This window comes from Euprymna scolopes, chromosome 23 (genome assembly GCF_053919585.1).
Source record: "Euprymna scolopes isolate OS-2025 chromosome 23, ASM5391958v1, whole genome shotgun sequence".
Taxonomy (NCBI): domain Eukaryota; kingdom Metazoa; phylum Mollusca; class Cephalopoda; order Sepiida; family Sepiolidae; genus Euprymna; species Euprymna scolopes.
The window spans coordinates 72,874,811-72,895,786 of NC_136504.1; the positions used below are offsets into that span (position 1 = coordinate 72,874,811).

The 20,976-nt window shown below is 35.3% G+C and overlaps 1 protein-coding gene across 1 annotated transcript in view; it reads right to left on the bottom strand.

The window, feature by feature from the left end:
• LOC145246001 (nitric oxide-associated protein 1-like) overlaps positions 1 to 20,976 on the bottom strand; it is a 56,855-nt gene that overhangs the window by 19,150 nt on the left and 16,729 nt on the right. The window contains exon 2 of the mRNA XM_080107799.1: positions 11,514 to 11,642. Coding sequence (XP_079963925.1) covers positions 11,514 to 11,642 — 129 coding nt within the window. The remainder of the gene's footprint in view (positions 1 to 11,513; positions 11,643 to 20,976) is intronic.

Here is a 20,976-nt window from a genome sequence, read left to right on the forward strand (position 1 = left end):
GTTAGAAGAATGCATTACAAAAAATATCTTTTATAAAATGATGTGATCAAAACCTAATGAGACTAAATTTCTGCTCTTCAGGCAAATCTAATTAAAACTTGGTTAATGCTGACCACAAACATATGCAAAGACATTCATTTCTGTTTGTTGCTCAGAATTCATGTTCAATTGAATAATTACAACTATGGATCAGAATAGGGGTGGGCAAACTGCGGCCCGCCAAAGAATTTATGTGGCCCTCCAAGTACTAAATATTGAATTATAGTTTTCTCATAGCCGTACGAACTGCCGGACACAAGTACGAGCAGATCCTTGAAAAATGAAAATTTGGAGATAAAAAAGTACCTTCGTTAACAATCTAACTAAATTTATGAAGAAAGAAAAACAAAGAAAGTAAAAGAAAACGAAGAAACCTTACAAATTACGTATTAAAAAAATGACTGTTTTATGGGAACTGGTACGTTCACACTTGGTTCCCAGCTAGACTGCCTTTATCGGATCATTTTTGATTTGCCGCACCTGAAACCTTTGCCTGGCCGAAAACAGATAATAAATTATTTTAATATACTAAAAATATTGTGGGGACTATAAAATTTGGCTCTTGTAGTCTGGGGCACTGCCGACCGACCGGTCAAGTCTTAGCGAACTCTCTCTCCCATCTCCGTTATTTCTAAAAGACACTAAAATTTTCATATGATATTCAGAATTTCCAAAGAAAGGACATCTTAAAAATTCCTGTTGTCATTGCCAAGCATTTTAGTAAGTTAAAATATTGACTAATTATTTTGTTTACATCCGTAATTATGCTAATTTGTTACAAAAATTTAGTAAATTTTAATTCGCATTATGTAATTTCGTAAGTCAAAATTTTTAGAATGTCAATAAGAGGGTTTTATGCGAATTCAAGCAAAATATTAAAAAAACAAACAAAAAAAAAACTTACTCAATATTGCCCCGTTTTGTCAAATATTTTGTTTAGTATTTACTTGTTCAAAATATCTTGATTGAAATAATAGCTAAAATTAAAAATTTCAGGACGCCTACATATATATATTAGTCAATTTTGTACATTTATTACTGATTAAAATAAATTAACTGGTTAATAAAATATTTATTGCAAAACACTTTTAATCTTGTCTTCCATTTTTCTATAAATGACCAAAAATTCACATATATGCAAAAAGCTTATAAAAGGTAACATTTTGTGGGTGTTTAAAAAATTGAAAATAATCGGATCTTCGATTTGTTTCATGCTGTTTCTAATTCTTTAGTTATGTTTTCGATATATTTTGAAGTACTTATTTTACTCCTTTTTTTTAATATTTTCGTAAATTGTATCAACATTAGGGTAAATATGGTTAAGTACGCTGTGTTTTTTGGCTGTCACAAAAATGGAACGGAACTTCTAATTTCGTTCTGGTTCACTGATTTCTTGTTAAAAACTACGAATGTGTGAAATAAGTCAATTTTAATAGAAAAACAAATCCACCCATGTTTATTTTTTCAAAATTTGAACAAAATATATTTAAATCTATCAATATTTCTATTTTTATGAAACATAAGAGTAAAGTAAAAAAAAATTATTTTAAAAAAATTTAATACACGCATTGAACAAAAACTTACCTTGAAGTTGCAATTAAAAAATGATATAAATGTAATATTATTATGTTTTTTTTTAATAGCGTTTTTTTTTTCAAATTAATAATCAGTTAAATTGTCAAGAAAAAGAAACTTCCTAAACGTTAATTAATTTTTAAAAGATTAAAATTCCATTATTTCAAAATGTTCCGTTACAACATAGATTTTTAATTAATTGTGTTTAAATTTTTTTTTTAAATATTAAGTTTTAATATAAACATGGCTCTTGTCAGCTATTTTATTGCCAGATGAAAACCGATTTGAAAATATTATTGCACAAATATTAAGCATTTTGTAGGCCCCCCCCTCATATTTTGTTTGGCTCATTTTACTGAAATATGGAAGCTGGTAGGTAACCAAATGAACATTCAGTAAAACCGTATTTCATATTTAATATACAAATGTTTATAATATTATTAATTGTTAAACTGTAAATCTTAAAACCTAACAAAATTATAACAAAGATTAATTATTAATTGCAATTTAAAAAAAAACAAAACAAAGGTTTAAAAAAATCATTAAGTTGTTTCTGCTTTTCCATACTTCGTATAGTTAACACAAGTCTGACGTCACGGATCATACTTTCTTTTTTTCACATTGTTTTGGCACTCGCTAAAGTCCTGTTCAATTTTTGTGACACCAGAAAAACACAGAGTGCTTATCTATATTTATCAACATTAGTTTTCTCCAGAAAAGATATTTGCCATATTTATTTTATAACTGCATTTTACCAAACGTGTCAATGTCTTTGACATGTAAAAAATAAAATGAACGTTTCACAACATCGTGAAGAAATCGTAATTTCCACTGTTTATAATAAATGGTAAATGTGCAGTTTAACTCCACCCTCGACAAATCCTTTAAAATTGCCAATTTTTTCAGGTTTTCGGGGATGCTGAAAACGAAAATAACGTTTAAATTTCTGGCAAATGAGTAGTTTTCAAGTTATAAAAAAAATATTGGTTTTAAAAAAGGGGGGGTATCACTGTTCTGTAATAATTTAACGTAAAATAAGCATCCGCTTTATGACCACATTTTAAAGTTTCTTTTTCATCCTCGAAAAATCAGTATTCCTTGGGCGTTGAGTTCCATAATGTCCCGGCCTAAATATGACTTGTACATCCTATATGTTTCCTCATGAAACCGGTAGGTGGGGGTGAGGGGATTTATATATTTTTTCTGCATAGAAATAAATTTCAAGTTATTTTTTTTTAAGAATAAAAAAGGAAAAAAATAGATATTTGAAAAACAAATTTCTATTTTTCTGGTGCTGGAAATGTAAAAACACTAAATTTGCAAAATGTGGCTCCAAAATGTCGATTAGCTGACGTTTACTTAAGCAAGAACTGCAAAGGAAAGCAACTGATCTGATAAAAAAGTTTGAGGCAACAGCAAACTATGCTTCAAAAAACTTCATGTTTACAAAGGAATGTGACAAAGGCAAGTTTTGTATTGGCAAATAAAATTGCAAAGCAAAAAAAGTCATTTGCAGAAACAAAATTTATTAAAGATTGCATGGTTAATGCTGTCAATGTAGTATGTCCTGAAGTTATATCAAAAGTAGAAACTATACCTCTGTCAAGAAGAACGATTGTTTGTCGCATAGATGCAATTGCAATGGATATTTAAGAACAGGTGTTAACAGCCAGTGTTAGTTTTCAGTGGTTTTCTATTGCTTTAGATGAGAGCACTGACATTCAGGATACTGCTCAGATCCTAATTTACATCAAAGGAATTGACAAAAACTTTAAAATTACAGAAGAATTGCTATCCATGCAGTCCCTCAAAGACACAGTCACTTGAAAAGATTTATACAACAGTGTCATTAGCAGTTTAATCAGGTCTAGGTTAAGCTTGGATAAACTGGCAAGTATTACAACTGATGGCACACCTTCACTCATAGCCAAACACTGTGGCATTGTGACGTTGATGAATAAAAAATCAAAAGTTTTTCCATCGTACAGTGTGTTGTCTTTTCACTACATCAAGAAAGCGTCTGCAAATCATCTTTGAAACTCAAACATGTTACGGATCCAGTAGTGCGTGCAGTGAACTTAATAAGAGCACAGGGACTGAAACACAGGCAGTTCCAATGTTTCTTGGAAGATATCGAGACAGATTTTACTGATATGCTGTATCACACAAATATCCGATGGTTAAGTATGGGGAAAGTACTGAAGAGAATATGGGACGTTAAAGCAGAGGTTGTCATGTTTTTTAATATGAAAGAAATTCCTTGTGACTTTTTAAAAGAAATGAAGTGTGACAAATGGATTTGTGATTTTGCATTTGTTGTAGATATATTGCAAAAGCTAAATGAGTTAAATACAAAACTACAAGGCAAAGTGTATTTGCTCATGAATTGGATATGGAAGTGAAAGCGTTTCAATTGAAACTTAAACTTTTTGCCAAGAGCAAAACTTTGTTCATTTTCCTGTTACATAAGCATTATCAGACAAATACAGTTCCCAGTTGATGGCTCTAAAAGAGGAATTTATCAGAAGATTTGCTGATTTCAAGGCAATTGAAGGACAGTTTGATTTGATTTGCTCACCTTTTGCATGTGACGTTGAAACAGCTGCCGAAGAACTGCAAATAGATCTTATTGATTTGCAAGCCGACAACTCTTTAAAAAGGCTCTTTGAAAATAAACCACTAGTCGAATTTTATGCATCTCTGCATCCAGAAAAGTTTAAAAATCTGAAAAATTTTGCAAGGAAGATGTTTGTGTTATTTGCTTCAACTTACATATGTGAGCAGACTTTCTCCATATTGAAAATTAACAAATCAAAGAACAGGTCACTTCTCACAGACTTGAATCTTCAGTCAGTGTTAAGAATCAGTACAAGCACCTAATTTCAACAAACTGATAAATGATTGCAGTCAGTTGCATCATTCTCACTGAGTCATTTTGATCCTTCTCAGTTGTTGAGCTATTTTGTCTTTCAAATAAATATGTTTTGTGTCAAGTTACTGCTTTAAAATATCAATACAACTTTAATATATAAATTCATTTTTGTCCTTTGAGTTACTTTATATGTGTATCTTTTGAAGTTTTTAATCTAAAATATTAATTAATAAGATATATTTTTTTATCTCCTTAAACAGAGTTACTTAATAATTGCTTATATTCTTAAAACAAGGTTATTTTGTTTTTTCAAATGTGTTTCATGTGAAGCTCATACTTAAAAATACATATTAATAAAATTGTTTTCATTTAAAGTTTAAAGTTACCGTATCTTTCAAATAAATGTGTTTCATGGGAATTTTCTATAGAATTTTTAAATGCTAATACATGAAAATTAATTCCATTTTTTCTTTGAAATCCTTTTATTTTGTCTATTTTAAATATCAATTATATTGGAAAATATATACTATGCGGACCATTAAAATTTTAAAAGTTTGCTCACCCTTGGATTAGAATATTATTCTCAATACTTTCTAGACAGATACTACTTTTAACCCCCAAAAATAAGACAAACACAAATGCAATAATTTCCATGATTATCAGATTAACAAGAATACAAAGTTATTTCAAGTTCATAAAATCTTAATTTTGAAGAAATATGAGAGTGTAGCTTCACAAATAGAACAGTTTCAGGAGTTCTTTCATTAATAGAAAACTCACTGAATAATAATGTATGTTGGAAATTTTTATTTGGTACTTTTTTTAAAACATAATTTGTACATATTCTTTTCTCTGTTGACATTTTTATAGGATGTATATTTTTGATTATTTAGATGAAAACAGTAAAAGAGAATACGTATATATTATTTGAATTATTCGGACTATTTATATCTTTTTTTTTTTTTTTTTTTTACACAGTGATCACCACTTATCAAGGCCCGGAAGCCACTCAGGGATAAGGGTTATTGCAAGTACATTACGTTAGTGTGGAGATTTGATGAAGTGTTTACTTAAGGGGGCGGTTCATTAGGAATTTGTTAACGTTGGACTTGAACACATCCAAGTTGTAGTCAGGTGGGAAGCAGGCAGACGGAACAGAGTTCCACAGGTGTGCAGTTCTAAGAAAGAAGCTTTGTTCATGGAATCCACGTTTTGATTTAGGCACAGATAAAGAGTGGGGGAAATTTTTCACAGTGGATTCAGCTAGGTGTTTTTTATGAAAGATTGGCGAGGGGGGACCAGAGATTGGAGTTCAGACGAGCACCTGCCATAGAAATAACGATAAAACAAGGATAGGCTCGCAACGTCTCTTCTATGGGAGAGAGGTTGCAGGGTAGAGAAAAGGGCATCCCCCACTAAGCCACGAAGTCTATTTTGTACTCTGTCAAGGCAGGATAGGCTGTTTTTAGCAGCTCCTGCCCAGATATGGCAACAGTATTCCATCCTTGGACGTACTTGGCTTTTATATAGATAGAGAATTGCATCAGTAGTGAGATATCTTCTGGAGCGGTAGAAGGATCCCACCATCTTTCCAGCGACCTTGGCAACAGACTTGATGCACGTGTTCCATTTCAGATCAGGAGTAAAGGTTAAACCCAGAAGCTTGTCAAAACACGGAGCCTCACCCAGACGAGAGCCATCCATCCCAATTGATGCCAGATGGGGATCAGAGCGTTGATGATGTAAGGATATGAGTTTGGTTTTGGATGCATTAAAGATAACCAGCCACGTCTTCCCCCACTGAACCACGCGCTCGAGATCAGAGGAGAGAGAATCAGAGAGAACTTTGTCATTTACAGCCTTTGATGTGTTGCCGTAGATGGTCGTGTCATCAGCATAGATGTGAACGAATCATTTAAGTATGTGTTTAGGGAGGTCATTGATGTAGATCAGGAGGAGAGTTGGGCCCAGGATTGACCCCTGAGGGACTCCAGCATTTATATTGCAGGCCTGCAATTATTTTTCATCTACCACTACTCTTATGAGCCTATCGGAGAGAAATGATTTAATGATTGAGAAAACATTTCCAGTTATACCGTAGCTGGAAATCTTATGAAGTAGACCCTTATGCCATACCTTGTCGAAGGCCTTTGATATGTCAAGAGCAATTGCCCTAGAAAGGAAGCCTTTGTCAAGAGATTCACTAATCCTGTGGGATATAACCGTCAGCACATCTGCGGTAGATCTTGCAGAGCGGAAACCATATTGTGTGTCACTAAGAAGGTTGTTCCTGCTGAGGTGGTTGACTATTTCTCTATTTAATATGGATTCCAGCAACTTACTCATAACACACAGGAGACTTATTGGTCTGTACTGAGAGGGAGATGACTTATCACCTGAATTCTTAAATACAGGGCAAACTGATGAGGTCTTCTAGGGAGTCGGAAAGCACTTCTCCTAAAGGCAGCGCTTAAATAGTTTCGTAAGTATGGGAGCGAGTTCTGGTTGAAGCTTTTTTAACACTATAATTGGGATGCCATCAGGGCCAGTTGCTTTACTGGAATCTAGGTTCTTGATTAGCTTGGCGACCTCATGCACGTATATTTGTATGTTACCTAGCTTGTTCTGTGTTATAGGAGGAAATATAGGGAGTTGATGGCCTTCGTCGCATAGGGTAGAATTAGCTGCAAAGTTCTTTGCAAATAGTTTGGCCTTGTCTGATGCTGACGAGATGACCTCTTGTTCATTGATAATGGTTGGGATAGAACGCACACTTCTGTTCAGGATCCTATTTGTTATTTGCCAAAACTGGTGGGAACCAAGCCGCTGATCAGCTACCTTGGATTTAACAGACTGGGCATATAGCTCTCTTGCATTTTTTATTACTCTTTTACAGTGGTTGCTGGCAGTCCTGAAAGCAGCTTTAGTCTCAGTGCATCTATTACGTTGGTAGCTATGGAAAAAGTGATTTCTGTGCGCGATAGCAGCAGCACATTCTGGGGAGAACCATGGCTGGCTGTTAGGTCTTTGTTGGAATTTTTTAGATGGTATGAATTGGTCTATGTCTACAATTAACCATTCGGTCAGATCTGATACTATAGAGGACACTTCCTTTTTAAACATGGAGTGCAGAGGTAAATCAGATATGAATGTACGGAAGTTATCCCAGTCAGCCATAGAGTATCGGTATACAGTACGGTGGAGGGGTACATCTGGGGACTTATTACATTTCGTTTTTATCTTAACTGATACGACGAAGTGGTCGGAGGATCCTAGAGGAGAATGAACGGAACATGAACATAGTTCAGGGGAAGTTGAGAGAAAAAGGTCTAGGAGGCTTGCATATTGACCGGGTGTATCGGGCACACGGGTGGGTTCGCGAACAATCTGAGTGAGGTCATAAGCAATGGCAAAATCATGACAAAACCTCCCCTCATCGTCTGTCTTATTTGAATGGGTCAGCCATTCCACGTTATGGACATTGAAGTCACCACAGATGTAGATGTTAGCCGAGGGATGTGCAGACAGTATGTGGTCTATTTTCTCAGATATGCTCTTAAAAATAGTAACTCCGCTGTTGTGGGGCCGATAGAGGGCAAATATAAATGCAGTGGTGTTAGCAAGTGCAACCCTGAAGCACATATAGGGTAAATTAGGATCTTCTCTAGAGATATCCCTGCCACACGGGAAGCCATCCTTAATGTAGGCACATATTCCATGCCCATGGCGATCTTGGGGGTCAGATTTAGCTGTTAAGTTAGAGTATCCGTTAATTATGAACTCATCTAGGGAAGTGGTCGGTCCTATTTCAGTTCCACTTAGAAATAATATGTTAGGTTTTGTCTCCTGTAATTGGGTTTCAACCTCTGGAAGGTTGGAACATAGACCCCTGATGTTGGAGAAGGAGACCTGGTAGTAGGGGTCTACGTTGGAAGATGAGATTATATTCACGATGTTTCACTGATATCTCTGATCCATATATATATGTATATCTATGCATGTACTTACGAAAATAATATCAATAAACCATAAAATATTATATATATGTTTGTATATGCGAAACTAAACTAAGCTAAAAAAAAAGAAGAAAAACTATTCGTACTAACAATTTTAATGTTCTATTTAATAATTAGTAAATTTATTAATTCTAAGTTATGCATACATACTTATGAAAATAATATCAGCAAATTATAAAATATATATGTTTCTATATACGAAACTAAACTATATACATACATATATATATATATATATTTATAGTTTAGTTTCATAGATATATATAGATATATATTAAATATATATATAGATATATATAGATATATATTAGATATATAGATATATATAGATATATATACATATAGATATATATCTATAGATGTATATATTATATATATAGATGTATATATTATATATAGATATATCATATATAGACATATATATATTATAGATATATATATATATTATAGATATATATATATATTATATATATATATATTATATATAGATATATCATATATAGACATATATATATTATAGATATATATATATATATATTATATATATATATTATATATAGATATATCATATATAGACATATATATTATAGATATATATATTATATATAGATATATCATATATAGACATATATATATTATAGATATATATATTATATATATATAGATATATTATAGATATATATATATTATATATTTATTATATAGATATATATTATATAGATATATATTATATAGATATAGATATATATCTAATATATATCTATAATATATATCTATATATATCTCTATCTAATATATATATCTATATATCTAATATATATCTATATATATTTAATATATATCTATATATATCTAATATATATCTATATATATCTAATATATATCTATATATATCTAATATATATCTATATATATCTAATATATATCTATATATATATCTATATATATGATATATCTATATATATGATATATATATCTATATAATATATATCTATATATCTATATTTTTATTTATATCTATATACATTTATTTTTATTTATATCTATATCTATTTAATATATATCTATATATATCTATATATATTGTATATATATCTATATATCTATATATATTTAATATATATCTATATATATTTGATATATATCTATATATATTTGATATATATCTATATATATTTGATATATATCTATATATATTTGATATATATCTATATATATTTAATATATATCTATATATATTTAATATATATCTATATATATCTAATATATATCTAAATATATCTAATATATATCTATATCTATCTATCTCTCTTATATATATATATATATATATATATATATATATATATATAAAAGTGAATGTGTCTGTGTACATTTCCCTATGCAATACCTCTGTCAATTTTTAGTCTACAGACTCGAAATTTGATATACAGGGTACTGAGATTTGGGAAAATCGATTTGATCGGTTTTGGCCAGAAATTTGGCGATTAAGAGGTCAAAGTTCAACTATTTGACTGTAAGAACTCTACCAAACTCCTCCGACAATTTTGTGTCTACGCACTTTAAATTTTAGATATAGGTTCCTTGGACATGGATCTAACTTAATAACTTGATTTGAGCCTAAAACAATAAATTTTAAGGGGTCGTAATAGGTGTCAAAATTTTAAAAAATTGATCTCTGCGGTCTTTTCCAAATTGCTCAAACAATTTCTGGTCTAAATGTTTGAAATTTTACATAAAGGGTATTCAGAGATAGGGCAAGCTTTTTCATCAGTTTGGGTCGAAAATTTTTAGTTACTAATATATAAATGTATGTCTGTTTGCATGTCTGCCTTAAACTTTCAATAGAGGCGACGGATTTTACCAAGATCAGTATCGTTTTAAAGTTCGACCTTTCATATGACAGATATCAAAAAATTGGCTAAAAACATTCATATCTTCCCCTTCAACTAAGCACTTTTGTACGGGTTTTTTTTTTTAAACTTTTTTTTCCGATATTTTTTAAAGTTATCCTCTCCTTTAGATTGTCTAGCCTTAATTTTAAAAATATGTCGCTTCCGGTTTGGCGGTGGTCATAACAGCATAAACGTTAGGTTTTGCCCCGTTCTTTTCCTCCCTTGCGATGCGGGTTCGAGCCTACCTTCCTACTACCACTTTTTTTTTTTTTTGCTCAACATACACCTCCAAACACCTGGGGAACGCCGGGCGCCCATGCTAGTATATATATAAAAGTGTCTGTGTACATTTCCATATGCAATAACTCTGTCAATTTTAAGTCTAAAGACTTGAAATTTGATATACAGGGTACTGAGATTTGGGAAAATCGACGTAATCGGTTTTCGGCCAGAAATTTGTCGATTAAGGGGTCAAAGTTCAACGATTTGATCTTTGAGAACTCTACCAAACTTCTCCGAGAATTTTTTGTCTAAACACTTGAAATTTTAGATATAGACATGGATCTAACTTAATAACTTAAGTTGAGCCCAAAACAATAAATTTTAAGGAGTCATAATAGGGGTCAAAGTTAAAAAAATTGATTTTTTTTTTTTTTTTTTTGCTCAGCATACACCTCCAAACACCCGGGCAATGCCGGGCACCAATTGCTAGTCTCTTTCTCTCTCTCTCTCTATATATATATATATATATATATATATATATATATATATATATATATATATATATATATAGAGAGAGAGAGAGAGAGAGAGAGAGATATTAGATATATATAGATATATATAGATATCTCTCTCTCTCTCTCTATATATATATATATATATATATATATATATATAGAGAGAGAGAGAGAGAGAGAGAGAGAGAAGATACACTTTTGATTTATTCTCTAAAAAATTATTAGTTTTAGAATTTTTGACATTTATAACTAAAATTTCTAAGAAATTTTAGTTATAAAACATTTTTTTAATTATGATTAAATAATACAAAAGAAAAGAATAAAAAAATGAAATACATTTCACTGAGTTTATGTGTAAATAAATAAAAGTTATACTTACCAGGCCAAACAGATACAGTTGCTCGTTCCAATAAATCTCGTACATGACTTTTGCAAAAATCAGATCGTAACAAAATATTAAAAATCGATGATTTGCCAACATTTGTACATCCAACAAGATATATGTCACCTAAAAAGGAAAAAAAATTGTAAATATATATAAAGTGCAACTCTTTCCTTTAACTAACCTGACCTCCTCAGTAAGTTTTAACGCTACTTGGATATTAAGTCAAATGGTGTATGGGAATGAACCTTTTCTTTTTCTTGAAGGGGGGGGGCAAAAAACAAAACAATAAACTAATCTTTTGATATTGATTTTTATTTGTGTGACAACTATCAGACCTTTTTTCTCTTTCTTTTTTCTTTCTTTTAATACATGTTTGTTAGGATTTTGCATTTCAAACGTAAGTAGGATTTGGTACAGCACTTTATGACCTTGTCACCCCCCCTAAACCCTAGCTATCTGACTACCATCACACTCTTGGAGAGAAAGTAGGAGAGAAAACAAATGAGAGGGAGTTAATTCCTTTAGTTTTGCAGAGACAAACTGAACAAGATGAACTTAAAATGAAACCATCAGATGACTCCAATAATTATCAAATGCTGCTGAAAAGGAACATGAAAAATACAATGACTTTGGAAAGAAAACAAATGTTCATTTACTAGAGATTATCATTTACTAGAGATTATCATTTACTAGAGATTATCATTTACTAGAGATATTATTAGAATTTATGTACCTCTACCCTCTTCCTCTTCATTGATAAGTCATTACCTTTAGGCTGGCAGGATTTCCAGTCCCTGCCACTTTAGGGGTCATGTGAAGTAGTTTATAAAAACCTTCACATGAGTATGTCCTTCCTCTTTTTCATCCTTTTTTGATTACAGCAGCAAGACATGGTTGAAGCTTGGTGACAAAAGCTGAACATGGCAGTCAGATAAAAATCAAGCCACTTCCCACCATTACCAACTTGAACTGAAGACTATTTTGTGACAAACCCTAGACAGCAGTTACAAGTTAATCATTTACCACCAAATTTCTGCTTGGATTGCAACCAAGTCCGACATGAAAAAAGCCAGAATTGAGGGACAAACACATGCAACAGGTTACTTGAACTTTCCACCCCAGATAAGTTTTTGTGAAACATGTTTTTCGCAAATCATCTTTTCTGTACAATTAACTTTTTCTTGTATCATCCATTTGTTCACCCAGTAAAATTGCTTTAAACATCGTACACATTTGTGTTCCTTCTTGCAAACCAACCATCACCATATTTCTGTTCAAGAGCTTATCCTCAATTTGTTACCACATTCTCACGTTTGAAAATTGAACTTTTATTCAGCGTAAAACTAATCCCAATAATATCAATGTTTTCATATGTCCTAGTGGACAAGAAAAAAATGGCAAGAACTGCCAATGAGTAAAACTCAACAAAAAGATAAAACAATGTTATAACCTGACTCTATGAAGGAGACGATATCACAAGTCACATTTAACAAGAAAAGCATCATCTGAAAAAGAATGATGGCAAAAGCCGATGAAGCATTTGATATAAATTTTATTAAATCATGAGTCATCATTGTGCAATTGTGGAAAAGGTACATCTTCATTTGATTCCTGTTGCATGATGGGTTTTACTTTTCATATCTAATCACCCCCTCCTCTTAGTTAAATCTTATTTTCTTTTGATTTTGATTATTTTCCTAATCAGACCATAGAAATAAATATTTATTAAAAAATTATTCTGATTTGTGTTGGTTCTTTGTTGGTTCTTTTGTGTCTCTGATTTCTTTGAGTGAGTTCAAGAAATGATGAATCATTTCTTTCTTTTTTTTTTACTCGGTCAACTGTCATACATTTGTAACAAAAATCAGCTTTGTTTCAATTATACTTACAAAACAACTTCAAAAATAACAACCATCATCATCATTTGTAGTGTAACATCTCTTTTACATGCTGGTACATGTTAAATAGCTTTAAGAAATGGACTTCCAAATTAATTTATCTCTGGACAAGTCTTTATTTCTTCCTCCTTCGCCTCGGTCTATTTTTTTTTCACTGAACCTGCTATCTCAACTGTTTTAACCCAAAACTCTAATCCATTCTTCCAATGTGACCATACCACCAAAGTCTACTCTTGTTTCTCACCTCTGCATGACTTACTATGAATTTATTGAAATCAAAAAGTAGTATTTTTACACTATTGTATTTTTGATTTCAATAAATATTTGATGAATGAAACAAATTTGTTTTTAAATCTTACTGCACAAAACAATTTAATTACAAAATTAAATCCACCAGAATGCATTTTGGTTTCATAAACAAGTCCTAATCTTTTCTGAATAACTGAGAAAAAAAAACAAATTTTTCACTGTAATATTGACAGGGGAGGTGCTAGGCCTTTTCACAGATCGCTTGAAGACAACACTGGTTTGGGGTATCCTCAGTCTGTTCCCTGGAGAGGAGAGACAGATTAGTATATGAAGTGTTCCTAGTTTAGGACAACAAAATCTTTAATTTTGTTGTCCTAAACTAGGAACACTTCAGATACTAAATAATAAAAAAAGAATTCCTCTTTGCAAGCCAACAACCGCTGGGTTTGAGATCACCACTGACACCAACCTTTGTCTGTCTGCCTCTCACTGACCTAACCTGTCAACTCCTTTTATACATGTCTCCCGCATGATTTTACGTGATTTTGCATGACTTCTACCAGAGCACACCTTTTAAAACTATGGGCGCCATCTTGATTTCTCTCTCTCTTTCGCTCAACCTTGCCCGACACACAAGCGGTAAGACCTGTTCATTTGATCTGTTTTTCTCTTTCTTTTTCTCCTTTCCTTCTGCTAACTTTAAACAACATGCCTCCCTGATCTTGGGATCACATTTCATAACCCCTCATCCACTGTAGCGGTCGTCTTTCCCTACTTGGTCTCTGAAGTGTCTCGCCATCCTCCCGCTGCACATCACTTTCCATCGTTTCATTTTCCACTGGCCTGATATCAAGAATATATCTCGGTACTCTAGCGCAACGTTGTTGCTGATATTATTCCCAGTTAGGCGTCCTCTGCTCCACTGTGTGGTACATCACGCCCCTGGGGGCTTTACTCATACTTTGTCACCGAGTTTGATGGTCCCTGTTGTCTCCGTCTCCCTGCTTGGCGGCTCAACCCTAGGATGCCTCCAGGAGTAGTTGTATATTGACAGGTGTCGAACTGTCCCTTGCTGTTGCCCCAATGTAGGTGACATTTTGTACCAATAAACCACTTGCTCAGGCGAGGTGTTCCCTCTCTCTGCCACTGCCTTTATTGTCCGGTGGTTTCTTTCTATACTCCCGTTGCCACTGGGTCTATAGGCAGCTCTAAAGAATTGATGGATATTTCATTTCTTAAGCACATCCGCAACTGCTGCCGATCTAAAAGCAGTACCACTGTCGGTTAGAAGCTCTTCCATCGGACCGCGCTCCAGAAACACCACGTCAAGAGCTGCTGCTATTTCACTGCCCGTTTCACCTCGCAGCATTTTCTATAGGGCGAAGCGCCCGGGGCCAAAGTCGACCATTGTCATGTAAACCCCACCCCTGTAATGGGTGACATCAACTGCGACTCTTTCCCAGGTCCCAGTCACACCTAGTTCTCCAGCTTCATGCGTCCTAGGAGCAGGATCAATTGACTGACACTTGTCACAAGTCCTGACCACTTGCTTCACTTGTTCCTTTGGGACATTCGGATCAACTTTTCTCATCAGGTACAAATGTCCTCTGTACCCCCATATGGTGCAGATTGTGCAACTCTCACACCCCAAAGTTATCCAGATGAGTCACTGCAGCAATATGCTCTTTTTTTGGCACAAGCCAGCTTTTTCTTACTCTTGTGAGAGCATACGCTCTGTTCTTCTCAGAGGCAACCATGATTACGTGCAGCTTCAAAGAAAACTCCTACATCAGCTCAGCCAGCATCCTGAGCCTGCGCTTCACTAGCATCTCTGCTGCCCCTTTCGTTCTTATCCTTTTGTCATGTGAAATCATTGATTTCAGCCAAGCAAACACAGCGGCAGAGTCTGTTTTCACACAGATGCTGTGTAGTCCCCATTTTAAAGGCAGATTAACTCCTTTGGTAACTGCATCCAATTCTGCTACATTATCCTTCTTCTGTAGCCAGGCTGCATCCTTTGCAACCACTCCACCCACTATCAAGACAACCCCTGTTGCAATACTGCTTGCATCACACCACACGACTCCATCCAGTGTTAGCGGCATGTTCCAAGTTTTCCAAACTAGGTCTTGCTTTTCCACTTCTTTCAGGACCTCTTCAATCAAGGCAGTCGTTCTTCCTCCCACTCTATCTCTAAGAAATAAAATAAAAAAAGAATTTGTCTTTGCAAGCCAACAACCGCCGGGTTTGATATCACCACTAACACCAACCTTCGTCTGTCTGCCTCTCACTGACCTAACCTGTCAACTCCTTTTATACATGTCCCCCGCATGATTTTACGTGATTTTGCATGACTTCCACCAGAGCATACCTTTTAAAACTATGGGCGCCATCTTGTTTTCTCTCTCTCTCTTTCGCTCAACCTTGCCCGACACACACGTGGTAAGACATATTCGTTTGATCTGTTTTTCCCTTTCTTTTTCTCCTTTCCTTCTGCTAATTTTAAACAACAGTATCTTCAGTAAAACTCTCAGATGAGATGGAGGAACCATTTCAGTCTCACTCTCGATGTTACGCGAGATAAACCATTCCAATGGATAAAGATGTTTCAGTGAGTGAACTTGTACATGACCATCACCGTTTGATGCGGGCTGATCTCATCACACCGTCATACCCCTTAAACAATTCCACCGCTGTTCCCAGTATTCAAAAAGGTCCAGGTTTGAGGGGGCTCTTCACAATAACGACATCATTAATCTTAAATGGATTTCTAAATGGCACTTGGGAGCAAATTCTTAATAACAAACATGCTGGAACTCTTTTAACCAAATGTTTCTCTGTTTGATGGATTCTATAACCTTCCATGGTTTGGAGAAAAAGAAATGAATGATCACTTTCTTCTAAGTGCAATAGTAATCTGGTTTCTTTATTGGATCTTAAAAACATTGGGAGTAATGGCTTCCAATTCTCTGTCTGTTGCTTCACGGTAAGTCAAGGGATGATTATTTACCTTTCAATATCAGAAATGATAGTCAGGAGAGAAGAATAGCTCACAATATATTTGCCAACAATCTTGTAAAGGCAAGTCTTTATCATCTGGATGCATCTCTCCCAAGCTCCCCCAAACATGGAGAGAAGAAAGGAGTTTTAGATGGCAAGAGCCAAATTACTCATGGCATACTGAAAGATGACCGAACAACTTGCCACTGCCCTGCAATATCTTGGCATTGTCGCAATACGAGGCAGAAGAAACTCAAAACAGGTTTGTAATGGATCAATGCCTGAAAGAAGGATAAAATGCTCAATATTGAACACTATTCCCATATATACTGCTCATATGCTTAGGCAGGTGAAGAGGAATAAATACATCTTTTTTGTGAGATTCCTTCTTTAACCCAGAAGCGTCCAGTGAAGTTCATCCCTGTGTTCTTAAAAGAAACCTCAAATTCCACATATGAAAGAGGTAGACCGAGACACTCCTTTCACCAATCTGAAAATCATTCTAAAGTGATGATAGAGGAATAATAGATACATTCACAAACTCATGTACAATTTGTTGAGTGTGACTGCTGAGACAAAGTAAATCCTGAAATTGAGCACAGTTCTCCCATGCCATGCAACCAGGCAGGTCCATGGCACCAAAATTCAAGGTTAGATTTAAACTTTCATAACGATAATCCTCTGGTGATGAGGTCCACAGAGTTTTGTGTTGTGTGGATATATTTAAAGTAAGGTGTAAGACCAAACTTGCTCAGTTGAAGTACGTCTCGCAGTCTATTTCTTGTAAAAATTAAAAAAAAAAAAAAGAACCCAGCAAAACACTACTTGGGCATCAGTGGCTACATATAATTTTAAAGTTAGGAAACCCTTCCAGCTATTTAAGATAACAGGCAAACATTCCAAGGCAAGATACACTGCCATCAGCTCCTGGGTTGAAAGGCTTTTACTCTTCTTAGGAGCGACCTTAGCTTTAACAAAGACCAATTCTGATCAATTATTGTGCACAACAACGGCAACAATCAAGCTTCAGCTAAAGCATCACAGAACATAAACAATTCAACCATGTCCAAATGTGATATGAGCATGCGTGGAAGTGCACAAGAATTGTGTGCCAATGTTTGAGTCAGGCCTATCTGTAGTGAAAAGCAAACCCGAAACCTTTCGATTGCAAATCAAAAGTCTACCAATGAGCTACATCCATCCTACCCACAGTGACGATTGAGTTTTGCCCAACAGCTATAAAAAAACAAGCTGATAAGTCATTTGGTGGCAGTTGAAAGATTCCTCTATGCATTACTGCATTCATGTGTTGTGGCATGTCAATGGTATCATTCGAGATTGTGTTGTGTCAATCGACGGTGTAGTTCGGGATAGTGTTGTGTTTAGTTGACTTTGGTGTATATGGTTAGAAAGAAAAAAAACAAAAAACGTACTGGGTATATCTGCATCGCTCTTTGGAAAAGGAGTGCTACCATTACTGGCGGTTGTTCAACCCACAAACAACAAAGTTAGACCGTTTTGTTTGAGATCGTGTTGTGCCGAATCGTCAGAGGTCTTCAGGATTGTGTGGACGAACTTGTACAGGACTGTGCTGCCACATGTAACATAAATATATATACATATTTATATTTCTCTCTCTTTTTTACTTTTTGGTGTTCTCTCCTCCCTCATGAACAAATAAGGTCATACCAGCATTTGATGGCAGTGAATCCGGACTGTTAATAGTGGAGTGGTTGAAGAAAGCTGAACTTATATGTCAGCTGAGTGGGGTGAAGTGCATCAAGTGAATCATTCCGATGCACTTGTTGGGCGGTGCATATGCTGTGTACCAGCAATTAAGTGAGGAAAAGCGGGTGGATTTTGAACGTATAAAGAAAACGCTGTCCACAACATTTGCTTTGGATCCCTTTGCTGCATGGAAGCAGTTTTCAGCATGCCACCTCCAACCAGATGAAACGGTTGACGTATTTTTGGCAGAACTATGTAGGCTTGCAGTCTTGTTTGGAGGCGTATTGGATCAATGCTTGCAATATGCATTCATTGCTGGATTGCCTGAACATGCAGAAGACTTGTTATGAGCATCCTCCCAGATGGATAACCTAGATCTGTCACACGTGCTGGTGTGCGCTTGTGCCATTTTAAAGAATTTAAAGAATGGGAGTTCGAGAGCCAACTGCATTAGCTGTACAGTCAACACAAATCACACCTCAGGAGACGGATACTTCATTCATTTTAATGGACTCAATCATAGGGCAAGCGATTGTCTACTGGATAGTGCGAAGGCCAGAGAAGTTGGTGTCAAGCATCATACATAAATATCACGTGCTATCGATGTCAGCAGCATGGGCACATTGCTCGATTTTGTCTGGGAAACGAGCAAGAGAGTGAGAATTCAGCGCCAATCCCCCCCCCCCCAACTGTTGTAAATGGTGCATTGCTGGTTATAACTGTTCACATCAAGTGTATACTGGATGTACACAGTCACTAGTCCGGAAGTCATGTTGCAAGGAATGGATGAGGAAAGTGACCCCGGTGCTCACAGCAGATGGAAGCACACTTAGTTGCTGTGGAATAGGAGTGGTGCAAGTGTATCTTAGTACAATCCAGAGAATTAACATGGAAGTCTTAGTTGTGGATGGATACTTACTGGGATTTGATTTATTGCTTGGGCTGGACACAATCAAATGACTGGGAGGAGTAGCTGTCTAGTGCCGGTGAGATAACTTTTTCACATTTCAGCAAGATCAATTTTGCTGCTCATCCTCTTAGTTAAATCTTAATACCAAGTCTGATTTCTCCACAGAGTATGAACAGAACACTCAGAAATGGGCCACATTGTGGAAATAGTCTGGTGAGCAACCTCCACTTACGTTGAGTACCCATTACAGTGTACTTGTAGAGTATCCAGCCCCAACACAAATTTGTGAGAAATATGACCATGTACAGCAGATGTGGATCAATAATGGCTGGCTGCTGCCATATCCTGAGGACGAACTTGGTCCTCCAAAAGGTCTAATCTCCCTAATGGCTGTTGTGCAAGAAAACAAACAGAAAGTTCGGCCCATTATGGATTATCGGGAGCTAAATGAGTATGTGGACATGCACACGGCTAACGCAGATGTTTGCTTACAAAAATTGAATAGCGACAGCAGCGATATAACGCTGCAGGGACATGTTGACAAATCTCTTTTGACAATCCAAACAGTAGAGATCAACGGACACCGATTTTGTCTTATCCTCCTCAGATTTGGGCTTAACGTCACTCCTTTAATGATGTGGGCTATTGTTAAAACTGTACTCAGCCAGGATAAGACCATAAACACGGCTACGTCTTCGTATATTTACAACATTTTTGTGAATGAAAGTATGTGTTCTGAAACCTGTGTGAAGGTACATTTGGAGAAGATTGATCTGAAAAGCAAGACCCCGAACAGCTGAGACTGGGCTCACACGTGTTGACATTACATGTCCAGGAGGAGCATGGAAAATTGTTATGGCAGCATGGAAGTGACTTTCCAGCAGTGCCAGATAGACTTACTCGCTAAATTGTATTTTCAGTATGTGGGGAAACTGACTGGCCATTTTCCAGTGTGTGGCTAGTTACATGTCGCCACAGCGTTTGTAAACGAAAAGCAAATATGATAACAACTGGATGGAACGACAAAGTGTGAGACCCTCTTCTAGCACAGATGATCGAAAACATATGTTTGAGAACAGCCCAGGATGATCCAGTGAAAGGTGACTGGTGTATCTGTGAAGATGTTAGTATGGTTGGATGCTAGTTCCATTGCTACAGGCATGGTTGTGGAAAGCAATAGTTCCATGGCAGAAGACGCAAGCTGGCTCCGAGCAGTGTATCAGGACAAGCATATAAATTTAGCTGAGCTTGATGCTGTGAGGTGTCAACCTTGCATTGCAGTAGAAAGTCAAAACCATACATTTACGAACGGAATCTGCTGGTGTATATCGGTGGATAATTGAAACCTTGTCCAGACCTCGGAATATGCACTAACAATTGATCTAGGGCTCATTAAGTCTCACAATAACAGAGCTGACTAACTTACTCGAGTACTATAGCAATGGTTAAATGAAATCCGTAAAGCAACAGAACCCTGAAAACTTGTATGTGCTATGGTCACAGAACAACACATGTCTCAGATACAGACAGATAGTCGACATCTCGGTGTGAAAAGGACATGGTACTTTGTGAAATTAGTCAACCCATTAATAAGTGAAACTGAAGTGCAGGCTGTGGTTGGGGATTGCAAAGAATGCCAGTTTATAGATCCAGCCTCAGTGCATTGGAAGTG